We start from the raw sequence: 19,180 nt of genomic DNA, 5'->3' as shown, positions 1-19,180 counted from the left end.
CTGGGGCCGCTGTGACAGTGTCCTGTAGACACACCAGACCCTGGGGCCACTGTGACAGTGTCCTGTAGACACACCAGACCCTGGGTCCGCTGTGACAGTGTTCTGTAGACACACCAGACCCTGGGGCCACTGTGACAGTGTTCTGTAGACACACCAGACCCCGGGGCCGCTGTGACAGTGTTCTGTAGACACACCAGACCCTGGGGCTAATGTGACAGTGTTCTGTAGACACACGCCAGACCTTGGGGCCACTGTGACAGTGTTCGGTAGACACACTCCAGACCTTGGGGCCACAGTGACAGGTGACAGTGTTCTGTAGACACACCAGACGCTGGGGCCACTGTGACAGTGTTCTATAGACACACCAGACCTTGGGGCCACTGTGACAGTGTTCTGTAGACACACCAGACCCTGGGGCCACTGTGACAGTGTTCTGTAGACACACCAGACCCTGGGGCCACTGTGATAGTGTTCTGTAGACACACCAGACCGTGGGGCCACTGTGACAGTGTTCTGTAGACACACCAGACCCTTGGGCTAATGTGACAGTGTTCTGTAGACACACCAGACCCTGGGGCCACTGTGACAGTGTCCTGTAGACACACCAGACCGTGGGGCCACTGTGACAGTGTTCTGTAGACACACAAGACCGTGGGGCCGCTGTGACAGTGTTCTGTAGACACACCAGACCCTGGGGCCACTGTGACAGTGTTCTGTCGACACACAAGACCGTGGGGCCACTGTGACAGTGTTCTGTAGACACACCAGACGCTGGGGCCATTGTGATAGTGTTCTGTAGACACACAAGACCGTGGGGCCGCTGTGACAGTGTTCTGTAGACATACCAGACCTTGGGGCCACTGTGACAGTGTTCTGTAGACACACCAGATGCTGGGGCCATTGTGACAGTGTTCTGTAGACACACCAGACCCTTGAGCTAATGTGACAGTGTTCTGTAGAGACACCAGACTCTGGGGCCACTGTGACAGTGTTCTGTAGACACTGTTGCACACACGTTACCCAATAGTCTGGTTTTGTCAACCCTGGATCTACCCCTGTACAAACATGGCAGGGGATGGCCGGAGCGGTTATGACCTTTCCCAGTGCTCGGCGGGGAGAGCCTGCCCTTGCTGTAAGAGCATCTCTCTGCCTGCATCACTCACACTGTGAGCCAACAGATGTAGTCACACCGCTCGAGGGAAGACCAAACCTGCATTTTGCATTTTTTAACCCTGACCAACGGAATGGGAGCAAGCCTGAGCTTGAAAGGCCATTGGCTGCTCCAGCTGTCAGCTGTAAAGCCGTGGGATGAGCGAGGAAGAGAAGCAATGAAACACCACTCCATTACCAGCAATTCCTGAAATCATTGCTGTGTAACTTGCAGACAGACCATGAGCGTAAATCATCACTTTGAGTCAATATCCTGAACAAATACAGAGGCTTCGGGAAGGACTTCCAGAATTGGGGCCCAGGCAACTTAAGGCACATTGGCCAATGGTAATACAATGAAAATCAGAAGAGACTAGAATTCGAAGAATGCATTGTTGGCAGAGGCTAGGAATATTTAAGTTGAGCTTGTGCTTTATTGGGAGCCAGTGTAGGTCAACTAGCGCAGGACTTAGCTGAATAGGCTGGGGCTGTTTTCCCTGGAGTGTCGGAGGCGGAGGGTGACGTGACCTTATGGAGGTTTCTAAACTCATGAGGGGCATAGATAAGATAAACAGATAAGGTCTTTTCCCTGGGGTGGGGGAGTGCAGAACTAGAGGGCATAGGTTTAGGGTGAGAGGGGAAAGAAATAAAAGAGACCCAAGGGGCAACTTTTTCACGCAGAGGGTGATGCGTGTGTGGAATGTGCTGCCAAAGGAAGTGGTGGAGACTGGTGCGATTACAGCATTTAAAAGGCTTCTGGATGGGTATGTGAATAGAAAGGGATATGGGACAAGTGCTGGCAAATGGACTAGATTAGTTTGGGATATCTGGTCAGCATGGATGAGTTGGACCGAAGGGTCTGTTTCCATGCTGTACATCTCTATAACTGATAGGTGAACTCTGGTCACTGGCATGACATGGGTAACAGAGCTGTAGATGACCCTCATGTAAACGGAAAATGGAGGAAAGGAAGCTGACCAGGAGTGGAGAGAACAGACACACGGATGATGGAGTAGGGGCAGAGAAGCTGAGGCAGGGACTGTGACAACAGGTTAGTAACGGTGATGTTACTCAAGAAGGTGGGAGCGGGCGTGGGGGTGACACCATAGTCATGGGAGTCAGAAACACATCTCCGGATCAAACACGAGTCTGTCTGGGGTTGCCATCCGATTGGTTCGGGTGGTAGGGGAGGGGTCTCTGCTGTGTGGGAGTGATCTGCACTGAGGGAAGGAACTGTGCCGTGACAGAGGGGTCCGTGCGGTGAGGGAGGGGACACCCCATCCCTGGGACGGGGGCAGTTTAAAATCTTCCCATCACCAGCACAGGATGGTCCTGACACTGCCGATGACCATTACAGAAACATGAGTCAGTAAATTGTCCTGTTTTAAAACCTGCACTCATCAGATTTGCACTGAGCCCATTCCTACTTTTTTTTGAAATGGAGACGGAAAGTGAACCCATACACAGTATAAACACCATTGTCAAACTGTCTGCTACATTCTGATAGTTGATCAATCAACAGCATCCTACACAGTTCCTGCAAGGCCTGACTGAAACCAAAGCTGGAAGTCCCAGCTCATTCTCGCTCTGAGATGTGGTAGCTAGCCTCAGGAGGGATAACAATCTCCTGATGGCTAGATAAAGCCAGAACTGGTCAATCTCAGTGAAGTACAGCTAACAAACAGCCCACTGACAGTGTAGCCTCCAATCTACACCTCTCCTGACACTCCAAGTAACTTGCCCCACACTACCCATTTCCCTCTATATCCTTCTCCCTCACAGATCTACTTGATCCACTCAAATCCAATGATCCCTTAGCCGTTCTGCAGTGTGCACCAACATTACTTGCTCCTGTAATGCTATTAAAGGAGAAAGTAGGTATCTGAGGAAGGGGACCTGGGGAGTCAGATTAACACTGTAGTAGGCACACTAAATCAGAATTGGATTGACTTTGTTCCAACAATGGCACAGGCCTGCTCTGGAGCAGAGTAGGAGCATTCTCGATACCTTACCAGTACCCACAGGGGCATTCAGCGGGAAACTGTCTGGCTCCTGGAGTCCAACCGTCTCCAGTTACGAGTCACTTGGTGCTAGGTTTGAAGTTGTCCATTATGAACCTTCACAGCTGAAGTACGAACCGAACAGCTGGACATCTGCAGTGTGTGTGCCAGAAACCGGTCCTAAAAGACCAGCTGCTGATTCACATCAACTGCTCTCCAACAGTTCAATAACACTGCACAAAATGACAGTGAAACAGTACATTCCTCAGAAAGTGCAGCCTCAGCACTAGCGCTAACAAGGCAGCCCTTCCTATCCAGTAAGCCATTGCCATGTCAGCTCTATGCAGCCAAAGTCTGTGGGCAGATACCCAGGAGTGAGTTACTGACTGGAACCTAAACAAAGGTCTCGGAGGTGGGATGAGGTGGGTTTATATATACAAAATGACAGATATCTGCATATGAATTTCAGATTGGAATCTAATTGAAGGGTTGGGAGGGTTTATATATAGAATAACAGGTACCTGGGAGTGAGTTACAGACTGCAATCATATCAAAGGGTTCAGATGGGGTGGTGGGGGGTTTATATATATAAAATGACAGGTATGAGTTATAGACTGGAATCTAATTGAGGGGTTGGGAGGGTTTGTTCATAGAATAACACTCCAGTTTCCTCCCACAGTCTACAAATGTGTGCAGGTTAGGTGAATTGGCCATGCTAAATTGCCCGTAGTGTTAGGTGAAGGGGTAAATGTAGAGGAATGGGTCTGGGTGGGTTGTGCTTCAGCGGGTTGGTGTGGACTTGTTGGGCTGAAGGGCCTGTTTTCACACTGTAAGAAATCTAATCTAATCTTAAAAAAAACAGGTACCTGGGAATCAGTTACAGACTGGAATCCAAGTTAAAAGTCTCACCTTGGGAACGATGGTCTTTATACTGTCCCATATCCCCTGAAACTCTTATCGAATAAACATCTGTCAGTCACAAGCTTGAAAGCTCTAATATTTTATTATCTGCAACTTCATTGAAGATCTTGTGGAACAGTGGGTAGTGTCCCTGCCTCTGAGCCGGAAGCTCCAGGTTCAAGTACCACTCCAAGACCAGCCTTCTGGTATAACAGCTGCAGATTTCTGCCACGTTTTGTATGAAGGAGTGGCATCCAAAATTTGGCCCAAATAGGAGAGCTCTAGCTTTTGACCACACCCTCGCTCCTCCCCAACAGTCATCCCCCCCTCCCCCCGCCACACACACACACACACACACACGTCATTTCTTTGGATCTACCCTATTTAACATCTTAAACATCTCTTTCAGGCTCACCTCGCTTTCGTATATAATCTGATATTTTTTACAACAGCTTCTTGGCAAGCTTTGTAAACAAGAATAAGATTTCTGCACTCCTGATGATTGTGTACTTGCTGTAGGATTAAGGATTGTGAATGGGAAGGAATGTGGACAATAGGTAAGGGAGGGTCCGGTTGGCACAGTGTGACGTGAAGCCGGTTGGCAATCTGTGGTTTCAATTAACAGCCTCATGCAAAATCTAACCTGTTTCCAAACTACCGTAGGGCGGACAAGCTTTCTGTCTACACAGTGCACTTGAGAAGCGGGGTGGGACTGGTGCCCACTAGATCTGGTCTGGACAAAACAATGACCACGTTCATCTGATCTTTCTTCATTTACCGATACTGAAAGGGTCTTGATACTTTGATTCGATTCATAAAGCAACAGGGTGAAGAATATACCATCTCGAACCTTCCAAGATCCACAACATTCTCATTGCACAGAGGTGGAGTCAGAGCTCAGCTGGATAGAGTTCAGGACTGCAGTTCAGGATTGAGTGAAACTCAAATCCTTACACTCACCGTCTTTGACATAACAAAGGCGGCATAGAACTGGAGGGTAATGGTAATGAAACAGGACTTAGAGTGATCTGTACACAGCAGGGGGTAACAGGAGTCAAGCTCATTGTGTTGGACTCTTAAGACGAGTGGGCGTTATGCAATTCTTATTTATTAAGTGCCTACAACATCACAAAACAGCTCAAAACATTTCACAGGGCTTCCGAAGGGAGAGGTTTTGTGAGGGAATTCCAGAGCTTAGAACACGGGTAGCTGAAGCCAACATTGGAATGATCATGGAGGTAATCAGGGACAGGAGTTAGATCAGAGTTAGATGCACAATGAATTAGATAGAATTGCAAGAAGTAAAAGATGGGGAGAGTTGAGGTCATGGAGGGATTTCCAAAGATGGAAGAGAAATAAAAGATTGAGGCATGGCCATGTCAGGAATCAAGTATAGCGGCAATGGGTGAACAAGCCTCAATGCAAGTTAGGATAGCTTCAGAGTTTTACATGAAGTGCACTCAAAACGAGAGGGAGGTAAAAGAGGTGGGGGAGCGTCATTGCTAATCAGGAATAGTATCACAGCTGCAGAAAGGGATGTCGTCAAGGAGGGTTTGTCTACTGAGTCAGTATGGGTGGAAGTCAGAAACAGGAAAGGAGCAGTCACTTTATTGGGAGTTTTCTACAGGCCTCCTAATAGCAACGGAGACACGGCGGGGCAGATTGGGAGGCAGATTTTGGAAAGGTGCAGGAGTAACAGGGTTGTGGTCACGGGTGACTTCAACTTCCCTAATACTGATTGGAACCTCCTTAGTGCAAGTAGTTTGGATGGAGCTGATTTTGTCAGGTGTCTCCAGGAAGAATTCCCGACTCAATATGGAGATAGGCCACCTAGAGGGGAAGCCATATTGGATTTGGTGCTTGGCAACGAACCAGGTCAGGTGTAAGATCTCTCAGTGGGAGAGTGATAGTGATCACAACTCCCTGGCATTTACTACAGTCTTGGAGAGGAATTGGAGCAAGTGGTATGGGAAACTATTTAATTGGGGGAGGGGGGATTACAATGCTATTAGGCAGGAACTGTGGAACATAAATTGGGAACAGATATTCTGAGGGAAATACGCGACAGAAATGTTTAGGGAGCACTTGCTGCAAGTGCTGGATAGGTTTGTCCCACTGAGGCAAGGAAGGGATGGTAGGGTGAAGGAACCTTGGATGGCAAGAGATGTGGAACATCTAGTCAAGAGGAAGATGCAAGCTTACTTAAGGCTGAGGAAGCAAGGATCAAGACAGAGTTCTAGAGTGTTACATGGTAGCTAGAAAGGAACTGAAGAATGGACTTAAGAGAGCTAAAAAGGGTATGAAAATGCCTTGGCGGGTAGGATTAAGGAAAACCCCAAGGTGTTTTACACTTATGTGAGGAACAAGCAAATATACAGAGTGATGGTAGGGCCGATCAGGGATTGTGGAGGAAACTTGTGTCTGGAGTTGGAGAGGTCCTTAAATACTTTGCTTCAGTATTCAATAGTGAAAAGGGACCTTGTTTTTTGTGAGGACAGCGTGAAACAGGCTGACACGCTTGAACAGGTTGATGTTAAGGAGGATGTGCCAGAGATTTTGAAAAACATGAGGATAGATAAATCCCCTGGGCCAGGTGGGATATGACCAAAGTTCCTACGGGAAGCGAGGGAAGAGATTGCTGTGCCTTTGGTGATGATCTTTGCATCCTCACTGTCCACTGGAGTAGTATAAGGTGATTGGAGGGTGGCAAATGTTATTCCATTGTCAAGAAAGCAAATAGGGATAACCCTGGGAATTACAGACCAGTCAGTCTCACGCCAGTAGTGGGCAAATTATTGGACAGATTGCTGAGAGACAGGATTTGTGATAATTTGAAAAAGCATAGTTTGCTTAGAGATAGTCAGCATGGCTTTGTGAGGGGCAGGTCATGCCTCACAAGCCTTATTGAATTATTTGAGAATGTGACATAACACATTGATGAAGATAGAGCAGTGGATGTGATGTTTATGGATTTTAGCAAGGTGTTTGATAAAGTTCCCCATGGTAGGCTCATTCAGAAAGCAAGAGGCCATTGCATATGCGGAAATTTGGCTGTCTGGATACATAATTAGCTGCCCCAGAGAAGACAGAGGGTGGTAGTTGATAGAAAGTATTCAGCCTGGAGCTCGGTGACCAGTGATGTTCCGCAGGGATCTGCTCTGGGACCTCTGCTCTTTGTGATTTTTATAACTGAGGATGTGGAAGGGTGGGTGAGTAAACTTGTTGACGATACAAAGGTTGGTTGAGTTGTGGATAGTGTGGAGGGCTGTTGTAGGTTGCAATGGGACACTGATAGGATGCAGAGCTGGACTGAGAAGTGGCAAATGGAGTTCAACCTGGAAAAGTGTGAAATGATTCATTTTGGAAGGTTGAATTTGAATGCAGATGACAGTGTTAAAGGCAGGATTCTTGGCAGTGTGGAGGAACAGAGGGATCTTGGGATCCATGTCTATAAATCCCTCAAAGTTGCCACCCAAGTTGGTAGGGTTGTTAAGAAGGCATATGGTGTGTTGGTTTTCATTAGCAGGGGAATGGAGTTTAAGAGTTGCGAGGTTATCCTGCAGCTCTATAAAGTCCTGGTTAGACCACACTCAAATATTGTGTTCAGGTCTGATTGATCACCTCATGATTGGAAATGTGGAAGCTTTACAGAGGGTGCAGAGGAGATTTACTAGGATGCTGCCTGATCATAGAGATGTACAGCATGGAAACAGACCCTTCGATCCAACTCATCCATGCCAACCAAGTATCCTAACCTAATCTGGTCCCATTTGCCAGCACCTGGCCCACATCCTTCTAAACCCTTCCTATTCATACACCTATCCAGATGCCTGGTAAATGTTGTAATTGTACCAGCCTCTACCATTTCCTCTGGCAGCTCATTCCATGCACACACCATCCTCTGCGTGAAATACTTGCCCCTTAGGTCCCTTTTAAATTTTTCCCCTCTCACCCTAAACCTATCCCCTCTAGTTCTGGTCTCCCCCACCCCAGGGAAACGACTTTGCCTTTTTATCCTATCCATGCACTCATGATTTTATAAACCTCTGTAAGGTCACCCCCCCCTTAGCTTCCGACATTCCAGGGAAAACAGCCCCAGCCTGTTCAGCCTCTCCCTGTAGCTCAAGTCCTCCAACCCTGGCAACATCCTTGTAAATCTTTTCTGAACTCTTTCAAGTTTCACAACATCTTTCCGATAGGAGGGAGTGCAGAATTGCATGAAATATTCCAACAGTGGCCAAACCAATGTCCTATATACCTGCAACATGACCACCTAACTCCCATACTCAATACTCTGACCAATAAAGGAAAGCATACCAAACGCCTTCTTCACTATCCTATCTACCTGCGACTCCACTTTCAAGGAGCTATGAACCTGCATTCCAAGGTCTCTTTGTTCAGCAAGACTCCCTCGGACCTTACCATTAGGTGTATAGGTCCTGCTAAGATTTGCCTTTCCAAAATACAGCACCTCACATTTATGTGAATTAAACTCCATCTGACACTCCTTAGCCCATTGGCCCATCTGGTCAAAATCTCATTGCACTCTGTGGTAACCTTTTTCGCTGTCCACTACACCTCCAATTTTGGTGTCATCTGCAAACCTAACTATACCTCCTACGTTTTCATCCAAATCATTTATATAAAAGATAAAAAACAATGGATCCAGCACCAATCTTTGTGGTGTTCCACTGGTCACTGGTTCCAGTCTGAAAAGCAACCCTCCACCACCACCCTCTGCCTTTTATCTTTGAGCCAGTTCTGTATCCAAATGGCTAGTTCTCCTTTTATGCCATGAGATCTAACCTTGCTAATCAGTCTCCCATGGGGAACCTTGTCGAAAGCCTTACTGAAGTTCATACAGATCACATCCACTGCTCTACCCTCATCAATCCTCATTGTTACTTCTTCAAAAAACTCAATCAACTTCGTGAGGCATGATTTCCCACAAACTAAGCCACGTTGACTATCCTAATCAGTCCTTGCCTTTCAAAATGCATTTAAATCCTGTCCCTCAGGATTTCCTCCAACAACTTGCCCATCACCAACATCAGGCTTGCTGGTCTATAGTTCCCTGGCTTGTCCTTTCCACATTTCTTAAATAGTGACACTACATTAACCAACCTCCAGTCTTCCAACACCTCACCTGTGACTATCAATGACAAATATTTCAGCAAGGGGCCCAGCAATCACTTCCCACAGAGTTCTAGGGTACACCTGATCAGGTCCTTGGAATTTATCCATTTTTATCCGTTTTAAGACATCCAGCACCACCTCCTCTATAATATGGACATTTTTCAAGATGTCACCATCTACTTTCTCACATTCTATATCTCCCATATCCTTCTCAACAGTAAACACTGATGCAAAATACTCATTTAGTATCTCCCCCATCTCCTGTGGTTCCACACAAAGGCTGCCTTGTTGGTCATTGAGAGGCCTTATTCTCTCCCTAGTTACTCTTTTGTTCTTAATATATTTATAAAATCTCTTTGGATTCTCCTTAATCCTATTTGCCAAAGCTACCTCATGTCCCCTTTTTGCCCTCCTGATTTCCCTCTTAAGTATACTCCTACTGCCTTTATACTCTTCTAAGGATTCACTCGATCTATCCTGTCGGCACCTGACATATGCTTCCTTCTTTTTCTTAACCAAAACCTTAATTTCTTTAGTCATCCAGCATTCCCTATACCTACCAGCCTTCCCTTTCACCCTGACATGAGCATACTGTCCCTGGATTCATGTTATCTCATTTCTGAAGGCTTCACATTTTCCAGCTGTCCCTTCACCTACGAGCATCTGCCCCCAATCAGCTTTTGAAAGTTCTTGCCTAATGCCTTCCTAATACCTTCCTCCAATTTAGAACTTTAACTTGTAGATCCGGTCTCTCCTTTTCCATCACTATTTTAAATCTAATGGAGTTATGGTCACTGCATCAAAGTGCTCCCCCACCGACATCTCAACGCAATACCTGCTTTATTTCCCAAAAGTAGGTCAAGTTTTACATCTTCTCTAGTAGGTATGTCCATATACTGAATCAGAAACGTTTCTTGTACATGCTTAACAAATTCCTCTCCATCTAAACCCTTAACACTATGGCCGTCCCAGTCTATATTGAAATTTAAAATCCCCTGCCATAACTACCCTATTATTCTTACAGATAGCTGAGATCTCCTTACAAGTTTGTTTCTCAATTTGCCGCTGACTATTGGGGGTCTATAATATAACCACAATAAGGTGATCATCCCTTTCCTACTTCTCAGTCCACCCAAATAGCTTCCCTGGATGTATTCCCAGGAATATCCTCCCTCAGCACAGCCGTAATGCTATCTCTTACCAAAAATGCTACTCCCCCTCCTCTCTTGCCCCCCTTTCTATCCTTCCTGTAGCATTTGTATCCTGGAACATTAAGCTGCCCGTCCTGCCCATCCCTGAGCCATGTTTCTGTAATTGCTATGATATCCCAGTCCCATGTTCCTAACCATGCCCTGAGTTCATCTGCCTTCCCTGTTAGGCCTCTTGCATTGAAGTAAATGCAGTTTAATTTATCAGTCCTACCTTGTTCTCTGCTTTGTCCCGGCCTGCCCTGATTGTTTAACTCACTTCTTTTCCCACCTGTATCAGCCTCAGATTGATCTCATTCCTCACTATCTCCTTGGGTCCCACCCCCACCCCACCTTACAAGTTTAAATCGTTCTGAGCAGTTCTAGCAAATCTTTTAGGTGCAAACCGTCCTTCTTGTACAGGTCATTTCTACCCCAGAAGAGATTCCAATGGTCCAAAAATGTGAATCCTTCTCCCATACACCAGCTCCTCAGCCACGCGTTCACCTGCTCTATCCTCCTATTCCTGCCCTCACTAGCTCGCAGCACTGGGAGTAATCCAGATATTACAACCCTTGAGAACCTCCTTTATAAATTCCTGCCTAACCTTCTACATTATCCCTTCAGAATCGCATCCTTTTCCCTTCATGTGTCATTAGTTACAACGTGTATGAAGACCGCCTGCTGGCCCCTCTCCCCTTTGAGAACATTCTGCACCCTCTCCAAGATATCCTTGATCCTGGAACCAGGGAGGCAATACACTATTCTGATGTTTTTGCTGTTGGCTGCAGAAACATCTGCCTGTGCCTCGGACTAGACAGTCCCCTAACACTATCAATCTCTTGGAACCTGATATACCCTTCATTGCATTAGAGTCATTCTTGGTACCAGAAACTTTGCTGTTTGTGCTACATTCCCCTGAGAGTCCATCAAGCATACTTGTTTGAGATGGGAATAGCCACAGAAGACTGCTGCAGTACTTGCCTCTACCCGCTCCTACCTTCCCTGGAGTTAACCCATTTACCTGACTGTATCTGCGGCTTTTCTCCCTTCCTATAACTGCCATCCATTGCACTCCCTAGCTCCTGTAAATTTCTTATTGCCCCTAACTGCTGTTCCAACTAGTCGATGCGACCTGATAGGATTAGCAACCAAAGGCACTTCTTGCAGACATAATCATCAGTAACATGGAAACTCTCCCTAAATTCCCTAAACACATTCAACAGGAAGAGCATATCACTCTACTAAAGGCCATCTTTGCACCTTCACAATCTACAGACCCAGAAAATAACAATGTCTTATTGCTCTAAAATAAATCACTGCTCCAGGTTAACTGAATACTTAGGGCTTTTATATTTAAAATTTCACCAAAAGTGGTGGATGCTGGTACATTTGCAACATTTAAAAGGCATTTGACTCCAAGACAGATCTCAATGAAAAATATAAGCAAAGAAGAACCCACTCCACTCACCAATATAGATTTACAGCAAGGTTACACTTATGTGTTCCTGTGCTGTGAGCTCTCCCACCCAGGTTCCTCCAAGGTCAGCTGTGAATGTCGCTGTTTGTTCATTTTTCCTGGACGCACTCGGATGTCCAGAGATACTTGAACTCAAACAGCAAAGGCAGTAACTGTGCAGATTCCCTGCTGTGTCAGAGAGCAGTATAGCTTTGTTTCTCTGACCATGTGGTCGCTGCCATTGTCTGTCTTCCTGCTTTTTAAAATGCCATTGTTTTGATCTTTTTCCCCCAAAGTTCCAAAACAATGCAACAGTATATAAAACAGAAATTACTGCTCCTGGAATTCGAGGAAATCACCTCCAACACCTGAACTACCTCAAAACAAAAGGAACCGCTCTGACAGCCACAATGTTCACTGTCCTCCAACTTAGATTACCCAGAATCCTGTCTCATGAAGAAAGGTTGAGGGAGTTAGGGTCTTTCTCATTGGAAAGAAAGAAGGATGAGAGGTGACTTGATAAAGGTGTACAAGATGATGAGAGGCAGAGGTAGAGTAGATAACCAGAGTGGAAGTTGCTATCACAAGAGGGGGCATAATTTTTGATTGGAGGAAGGTTTAGATTAGATTAGATTAGATTACTTACAGTGTGGAAACAGGCCCTTCGGCCTAACAAGTCCACACCGCCCCGCCGAAGCGCAACCCACCCATACCCCTACATTTACCCCTTACCTAACACTACGGGCAATTTAGCATGACCAATTCACCTGACCTGCACATCTTTTTGGATTGTGGGAGGAAACCGGAGCACCCGGAGGAAACCCACGCAAACACGGGGAGAACGTGCAAACTCCACACAGTCAGTCGCCTGAGGCGGGAACTGAACCCGGGTCTCCAGCGCTGTGAGGCAGCAGTGCTAACCACTGTGCCACCGTGCCGCCCACCACGGGGAGGGGAGATGTCAGAGGTAGGTGTTTTACACAGAGAGTGGTGGGTGCATGGAATGCACTGCCAGGAGTGGTAGAAGAGTTAGATATATTAGGGGCATTGGATAGTACAATGAAGATATGGAAGATAGTACAACGAAGGGTATGTTGGTTAGGTTGCTCTTATAGTAGGATAAAAGGTCGGCACAACATCAAGGACCAAAGAGCCTGATCTGTGCTATAATGTTCTACGTTAAATGAATATTTCTACACAAGAACCAAAAATGAAAAAACATGTTTTTACAGCAGGAAGTTGTTACCATCTGTCTAACCACATATTTCACACATGCTCACAGGCAACGCAAACAAGCCCCTATAATAGTCACAGACTCTCTAAGCTCTTCAACCAATCCTGAATGGTGTTAGACATTCAAACAACTCACTGGAGTAGAAGGATTCATAAGTATCCCCATCCTGAATGATGGGGAAGCCCAGCACATCAGTGGAGAGATGACGCTGAAGTACAGTCACAATAGAGGTAGCTACCTAATGTGGAAAATTGCCCAGGTATGTCCTGTCCACAAAGAATGGGAAAAGTCCAACCCAGCAGGAGGCAGTGTCCTAGTTAGATCTCAAAGAACACAGGGAGAACTGGCCATTTGGATACAGAACTGGCTCAAAGGTAGAAGACAGAGGGTGGTGGTGGAGGGTTGTTTTTCAGACTGGAGGCCTGTGACCAGTGGAGGGCCACAAGGATCGGTGCTGGGCCCTCTACTTTTTGACATTTACATAAATGATTTGGATGCGAGCATAAGAGGTACAGTTAGTAAGTTTGCAGATGACACCAAAATTGGAGGTGTAGTGGACAGCAAAGAAGGTTACCTCAGATTACAACAGGATGTGGACCAGATGGGCCAATGGGCCGAGAAGTGGCAGTTGGAGTTTGATTCAGATAAATGCGAGGTGCTGCGTTTTAGGAAAGCAAATCTTAGCAGGACTTATACACTTAATGGTAAGGTCCCAGGGAGTGTTGCTGAACAAAGAGACCTTGGAGTGCAGGTTCATAGCTCCTTGAAAGTGAAGTCGCAGGTAGATAGGATAGTGAAGAAGGCATTTGGTATGCTTTCCTTTATTGGTCAGAGTATTGAGTACAGGAGTTGGGAGGTCATGTTGCGGCTGTACAGGACATTGAATAGGCCACTGTTGGAATATTGCGTGCAACTCTGGTCTCCTTCCTATCGGAAAGATGTTGTGAAACTTGAAAGGATTCAGAAAAGATTTACAAAGATGTTGCCAGGGTTGGAGGATTTGAGTTATAGGGAGAGGCTGAACAAGCTGGGGCTGTTTACCCTGGAGCGTCGGAGGCTGAGGGGTGACTTTATAGAGGTTTACAAAATTATGAGGGGCATAGATAGGGTAAATAGGCAAAGTCTTTTCCCTGGGGTTGGGGAGTCCAGACCTAGAGGGGATAGGTTTCGGGTGAGAGGGGAAAGATATAAAAGAGACCTACGGGACAACTTTTTCACACAGAGGGTGGTACATGTGGAATGAGCTGCCAGAAGAAATGGTGGAGGCTGGTACAATTGCAACATTCAAGAGGCATTTGGATGGGTATATGAATAGGAAGGGTTTGGAGGGATATGGGCCGGGTACTGGCAGGTGGGTCTAGATGGAGTTGGGATATCTGGTCGGCATGGACAGGTTGGACCTAAGGGTCTGCTTCCAGGTTGTACAACTCTATGACTCTATCTTCAGCTGCTTCGTTGGCCAATGATTGCACAACGTTCAGCACCATTCGCAACGATATCCAGGTCTGGGCTGAAAAGTGGCAAGTAACATTTGCACCACACAAGAGAGGTTCTAACCACTGCCTTTTGACATTCCATGGTGTTGCCATCACTGTCAACATCCTGGGGTTTGCCATTGACCAGACATTGAACTAGACTCGCCATGAAAATACAGTGGCTACAAAGAGCAGGTCAAAGGTTATGAATACAGCAGCAAGTAACTCACCTTCTTACTCCCCAAAACCTTTCCACCATCTATAAGGCACAATCAGGGGTGTGCTGGACAACACAACCAGCCAGCACAAAGAAGCCTGCTTGACTGGCACCACTTCCACAAACATCCACTCCCTTCACCACTGATGCTCAGTAGCAGAAGTGTGCACTCATTACAAGATGCAATGCAACAATTGACCAAAGACTCTCAGACATCATCTTCCAACTGACAACCACAACCAAAAGGATAAGAGCAGGAGGTATATGGGAACACCACCATCCGCAAGTTCTTCGAGCCACTCAGCATCCGGACTAGGAAAAAATATAGCCATTCCTTCAATGTTGCTGGGTCAAAATCCTGGAATTCCCTCCCTAAGTTCCCTTGTGGATCAGCCTACAGCACATGAACTGCAGCAGTTCAAGAAGGCAGCTTAGATTAAATTTTGATTAGATTAAATTCCCTACAGTGTGGAAACAGGCCCTTCAGCCCGACAAGTCCACACCGACCCTCCAAAGAGCAACACACCCAGACACATTCCCCTACATTTACCCCTAACACTACGGGCAATTTAGCACGGCCAATTCACCTAACTTGCACATCTTTGGACTGTGGAAGGAAACCGGAGCACCCGGAGGAAACCCACACAGACACGGGGAGAATGTGCAAACTTTCACACAGACAGTTGCCCGAAAGGGGAATTGAACCCGGTTCTCTGGCGCTGTGAGGCAGCTGTGCTAACCACTGTGCCACCGTGCCGCCCTCCTCCACCCAGATTCATCCCCTAACCTATAAACTTGCTTTTCCCATGGCTAATCCGTGCCGCCCTTATCACCAACAGCAAGGAATGCCAGCCCAGCCAGCGGTGCCCACATCCCATGAACTCTTTTTTTTAAAATAGCTGCAGGTTAAAGAGAAGGGCAATTGGTAGCTAAGTCTCAGGTCATCAGAGGGAGACAGAGAACACAACATACACAGCCTCAAACACAAAGAGCTCAACAGAGTCCCTCAGATAATGGGTTTACCACACACAGTTGTGATACTGTTACCGTTTGGAATCTAGCAAAGCAACAGTGTGTACAGAGAGCCTGAAACAGGGTGAGCTACCTTTCCTGGAGACATCCCGTGCCTGCCTCTGGCTTTGCACAGCACACACACTGTCAATGGAGCGAGAGTGAAGCAACTGTGCAGTCAGGGAGCGGGTGACTCTGGAGCAGAATACCTCTATTGTATTCCTGGACAAGGAAGTACCCAAAATGTACTTACTGCCGAGCTCAGTTAATAATACACCAGGCAGACTGTGCTGAAATCACTGAAGGAATCTGCAACTGGAGCCAGCTCCTTGCTCCACAGTCTAACTCCTCCAACCTCCTGTTACAATAGCTGTAGAGGAGGACAAAAGAGACAGGGAGGGGCAAGATTATTTGAACGCAAACGTAAAAATTTTGAAATAAGGAATTTTTATTGCAGGAACCAGTATATGCCTTCAAGGACAGGGATAATGGGTGAACAGCGCAGCATGTGTAAGGGGGGGGGGCGCAGAGGGGGGTTGGTGTGGAAGGGGGGAGGGGGAGTGATTGGAACTCAATCCATCGAGTAGCTAGAGCAGTGCAATGCACTGTGAAGTGAACAATAGCCAGCAGCATTGTGGCCCACAGCATTCACACATAGTTAGAGAAGTAAGCCCAATGCCAGGGAAAGGAGAGACACCCATGGTGGGGCTAGATTAGAGATTTTCAGAGATTCAGTAGAATGGTTCCAAGGTACAGTTACATGGACAGCCCGAACAATCGATAACCCAAGGACAGAGATTGAAGGAGATTACCAAAAGCAGCAACATGAGAATAAACTCGTTGTTCCCAGTGAATGGTTAGGTGTTGCAATGGGTTGGGGGGGGCTTTTTGGGGTCGGTGACATTCCATCACAGCACATTCGAGAAATACTGCAAGGACAAACACTTGCAGGAACGTTGGGAAAAGTGCAGGGGAGCGAGGACACAGAGATCCCCCCTTCACAAACCTGATGGGCCAAATGTCCTTCTTCTGCTATCCATCTACATCTAGATCGTGAAGGAACAACAGTACTGAATGACCAAGGGCGGTGGGGGAAAAGAAGGGGAGGGGTGGGAGAAGGAAGGAGGGAGAGAGTACAGCCCTGTTCCTTGAGTTCAGCTCGCGACAGATCAGTTTCAAATAGCAAAAAGGTCACTATGTAATTCAAGACAAACCTGCTGACTGCATGAAATGGAGGGAACTTACTCCACCAACACGTAAAGACACAAACCCTGGGAATTGGAGCTGTTTCTGCAGTTATCGAACTCACTGAAAAGTTCCCCCTTCTCATTTCTACTGAGCGAGGTAGGAGCCAAATACTCATCAAATCTCAGAGAGCTGAAGTACTATTTGAATTAAATGATCAAAGGTTACAGCCAGGGTTGAAAGATGTAACAGAAAATTCGCAAACTCACCTTCGAGAACTGACGCCTCAAATTAAGGCGCTGTACCATTGTGAGTCTGCAGGAACAAAGCTGGACAGTCAGTCCAATGTGAGCAATACAACGCGCCCAGTGGACTTGTAACCAGGGTACAGACCAATGTGCACAACTTTCCAGCTACGAACATCCACAGGCACCAGGTCTCTATCAAGCTCTTCTGCACTTGACCAAAAAAAAAACAGAGCTGCTTACAGCATCCTAAACCAAGCTGGTTACACGGGTTGGTGAGATTAGCAGGGCTGGACTCCAGAGTCCAGCAAGACAGGTAGGGTGCGGTCTGCTCTCTTCCGACTCACAGCAAAGGCTCTGCAGAATCTGCCCTGCCCCCACCTCCTCCTTCCCTTCAAGCACCAGCTGATATTTATAAAGTGCTGCCCTTTAATCAATGCTGCTGGAGGCTGATGCATTAGCTCAGTAAATCTATCCAACTGCATTCGAAAACATAGCTACTGCCAATTCAATCTCAGAGGTTGCGGTCCCACATGCCTCGATCCTGAGCCAGCAGTTTGCAACTCAGCAGCACCGACGGGACAGTGATAACTGCACAGGAACAGACGTTCCACACAGAAACTAAACATCCTCCACGCAAACAGCAACACAATAGCTGAGTTACAGTGCAGAGCCTGCTCAGCAGCATGCTGCAATTACAGAGCACTGACCGCAGCTACTACAAGCGGCTGGGACTCACTCCGTTTACACTGCAAACACTGAGAGTGATCTGGATTCACTCCGTTAACACCGATAGTGCTTCGGCCTCACTCCGTTTGTACCAGCGACGCTCCAGCCTCACTCTGTTTACACGGATGGCACTCCAGAATAACTCCGTTTACACCAACGGCGCTCCGGCCTCACTCCGTTTACACCGATGGCGCTCCGGCCTCACTCCGTTTACACCGACGGCGCTCCGGGATCACTCCGTTTACACCGACGGCACTCCGGCCTCACTCCGTTTACTCCGATGGCGCTCCGGGATCACTCCGTTTACTCCGACGGCGCTCCGGGATCACTCCGTTTACACTGACGGCGCTCCGGCCTCACTCCGTTTACACCGACGGCGCTCCGGCCTCACTCCGTTTACTCCGACGGCGCTCCGGCCTCACTCCGTTTACACTGACGGCGCTCCGGCCTCACTCCGTTTACACCGACGGCGCTCCGGGATCACTCCGTTTACTCCGACGGTGCTCCAACCTCACTCCGTTTACACCGACGGCGCTCCGGCCTCACTCCGTTTACTCCGACGGCGCTCCGGGATCACTCCGTTTACACCGACGGCGCTCCGGTCTCACTCCATTTACACCGACGGCGCTCCGGTCTCACTCCGTTTACACCGACGGCGCTCCGGTCTCACTCCGTTTACACCGACGGCGCTCTGGGATCACTCTGTTTACACCGGCGATGCTCCGGGATCACTCGGTTTACACCGACGGTGCTCCGGCCTCACTCCGTTTACACTGACTGCGCTCCGGGATCATTCCGTTTATACCGACGGTGCTCCGGGGTCACTCTGTTTACACCGATGGCGCTTTGGTCTCACTCCGTTTACACCGGCGACACTCTGGGATCACTCCGTTTACACCGACTGCGCTCCGAGATCACTCCGTTTACACCGACTGCGCTCCGGCCTCACTCCTTTTACACTGACGGCGCTCCGGGATCACTCCGTTTACACCGATGGCGCTCCGGGATCACTCCGTTTACACCGACGGTGCTCCGGCCTCACTCCGTTTACACCGACGGCGCTCCGGCCTCACTCCGTTTACACCGACGGCGCTCCGGCCTCACTCCGTTTACACCGACGGCGCTCCGGGATCACTCCGTTTACACCGACGACACTCTGGGGTCACTCTGTTTACACCAACGTTGTTCCGCTCTCACTCCGTTTATACTGATGGTGCTCTGGGATCACTCCGTTTACACCGACGGTGCTCTGG

The 19,180-nt window shown here is 47.7% G+C and overlaps 1 protein-coding gene across 5 annotated transcripts in view; it reads right to left on the bottom strand.

Annotated features, from left to right (window-relative positions):
* Window positions 1-19,180, bottom strand: part of LOC122559118 (transmembrane and coiled-coil domains protein 1-like) — a 56,192-nt gene that overhangs the window by 16,857 nt on the left and 20,155 nt on the right. Inside the window, exon 1 of one of the 5 annotated variants that reach the window (XM_043708439.1) lies at window positions 17,223-17,517. The exons of 3 other annotated variants lie outside the window; for them this stretch is intronic. In XM_043708439.1, the coding sequence (XP_043564374.1) occupies window positions 17,223-17,261 (39 nt within the window). In that variant the 5' untranslated portion in view covers window positions 17,262-17,517. Of the gene's footprint in view, window positions 1-3,161; window positions 3,195-17,222; window positions 17,518-19,180 lie in introns of those variants that run through there. One more of the 5 variants, XM_043708440.1, reaches the window with a different exon arrangement.

This window comes from Chiloscyllium plagiosum, chromosome 18, assembly GCF_004010195.1.
Source record: "Chiloscyllium plagiosum isolate BGI_BamShark_2017 chromosome 18, ASM401019v2, whole genome shotgun sequence".
NCBI classification, from domain to species: domain Eukaryota; kingdom Metazoa; phylum Chordata; class Chondrichthyes; order Orectolobiformes; family Hemiscylliidae; genus Chiloscyllium; species Chiloscyllium plagiosum.
The sequence above is the reverse complement of the archived record's forward strand: the minus strand, read 5'-3'. Positions and strand labels throughout refer to the sequence as shown.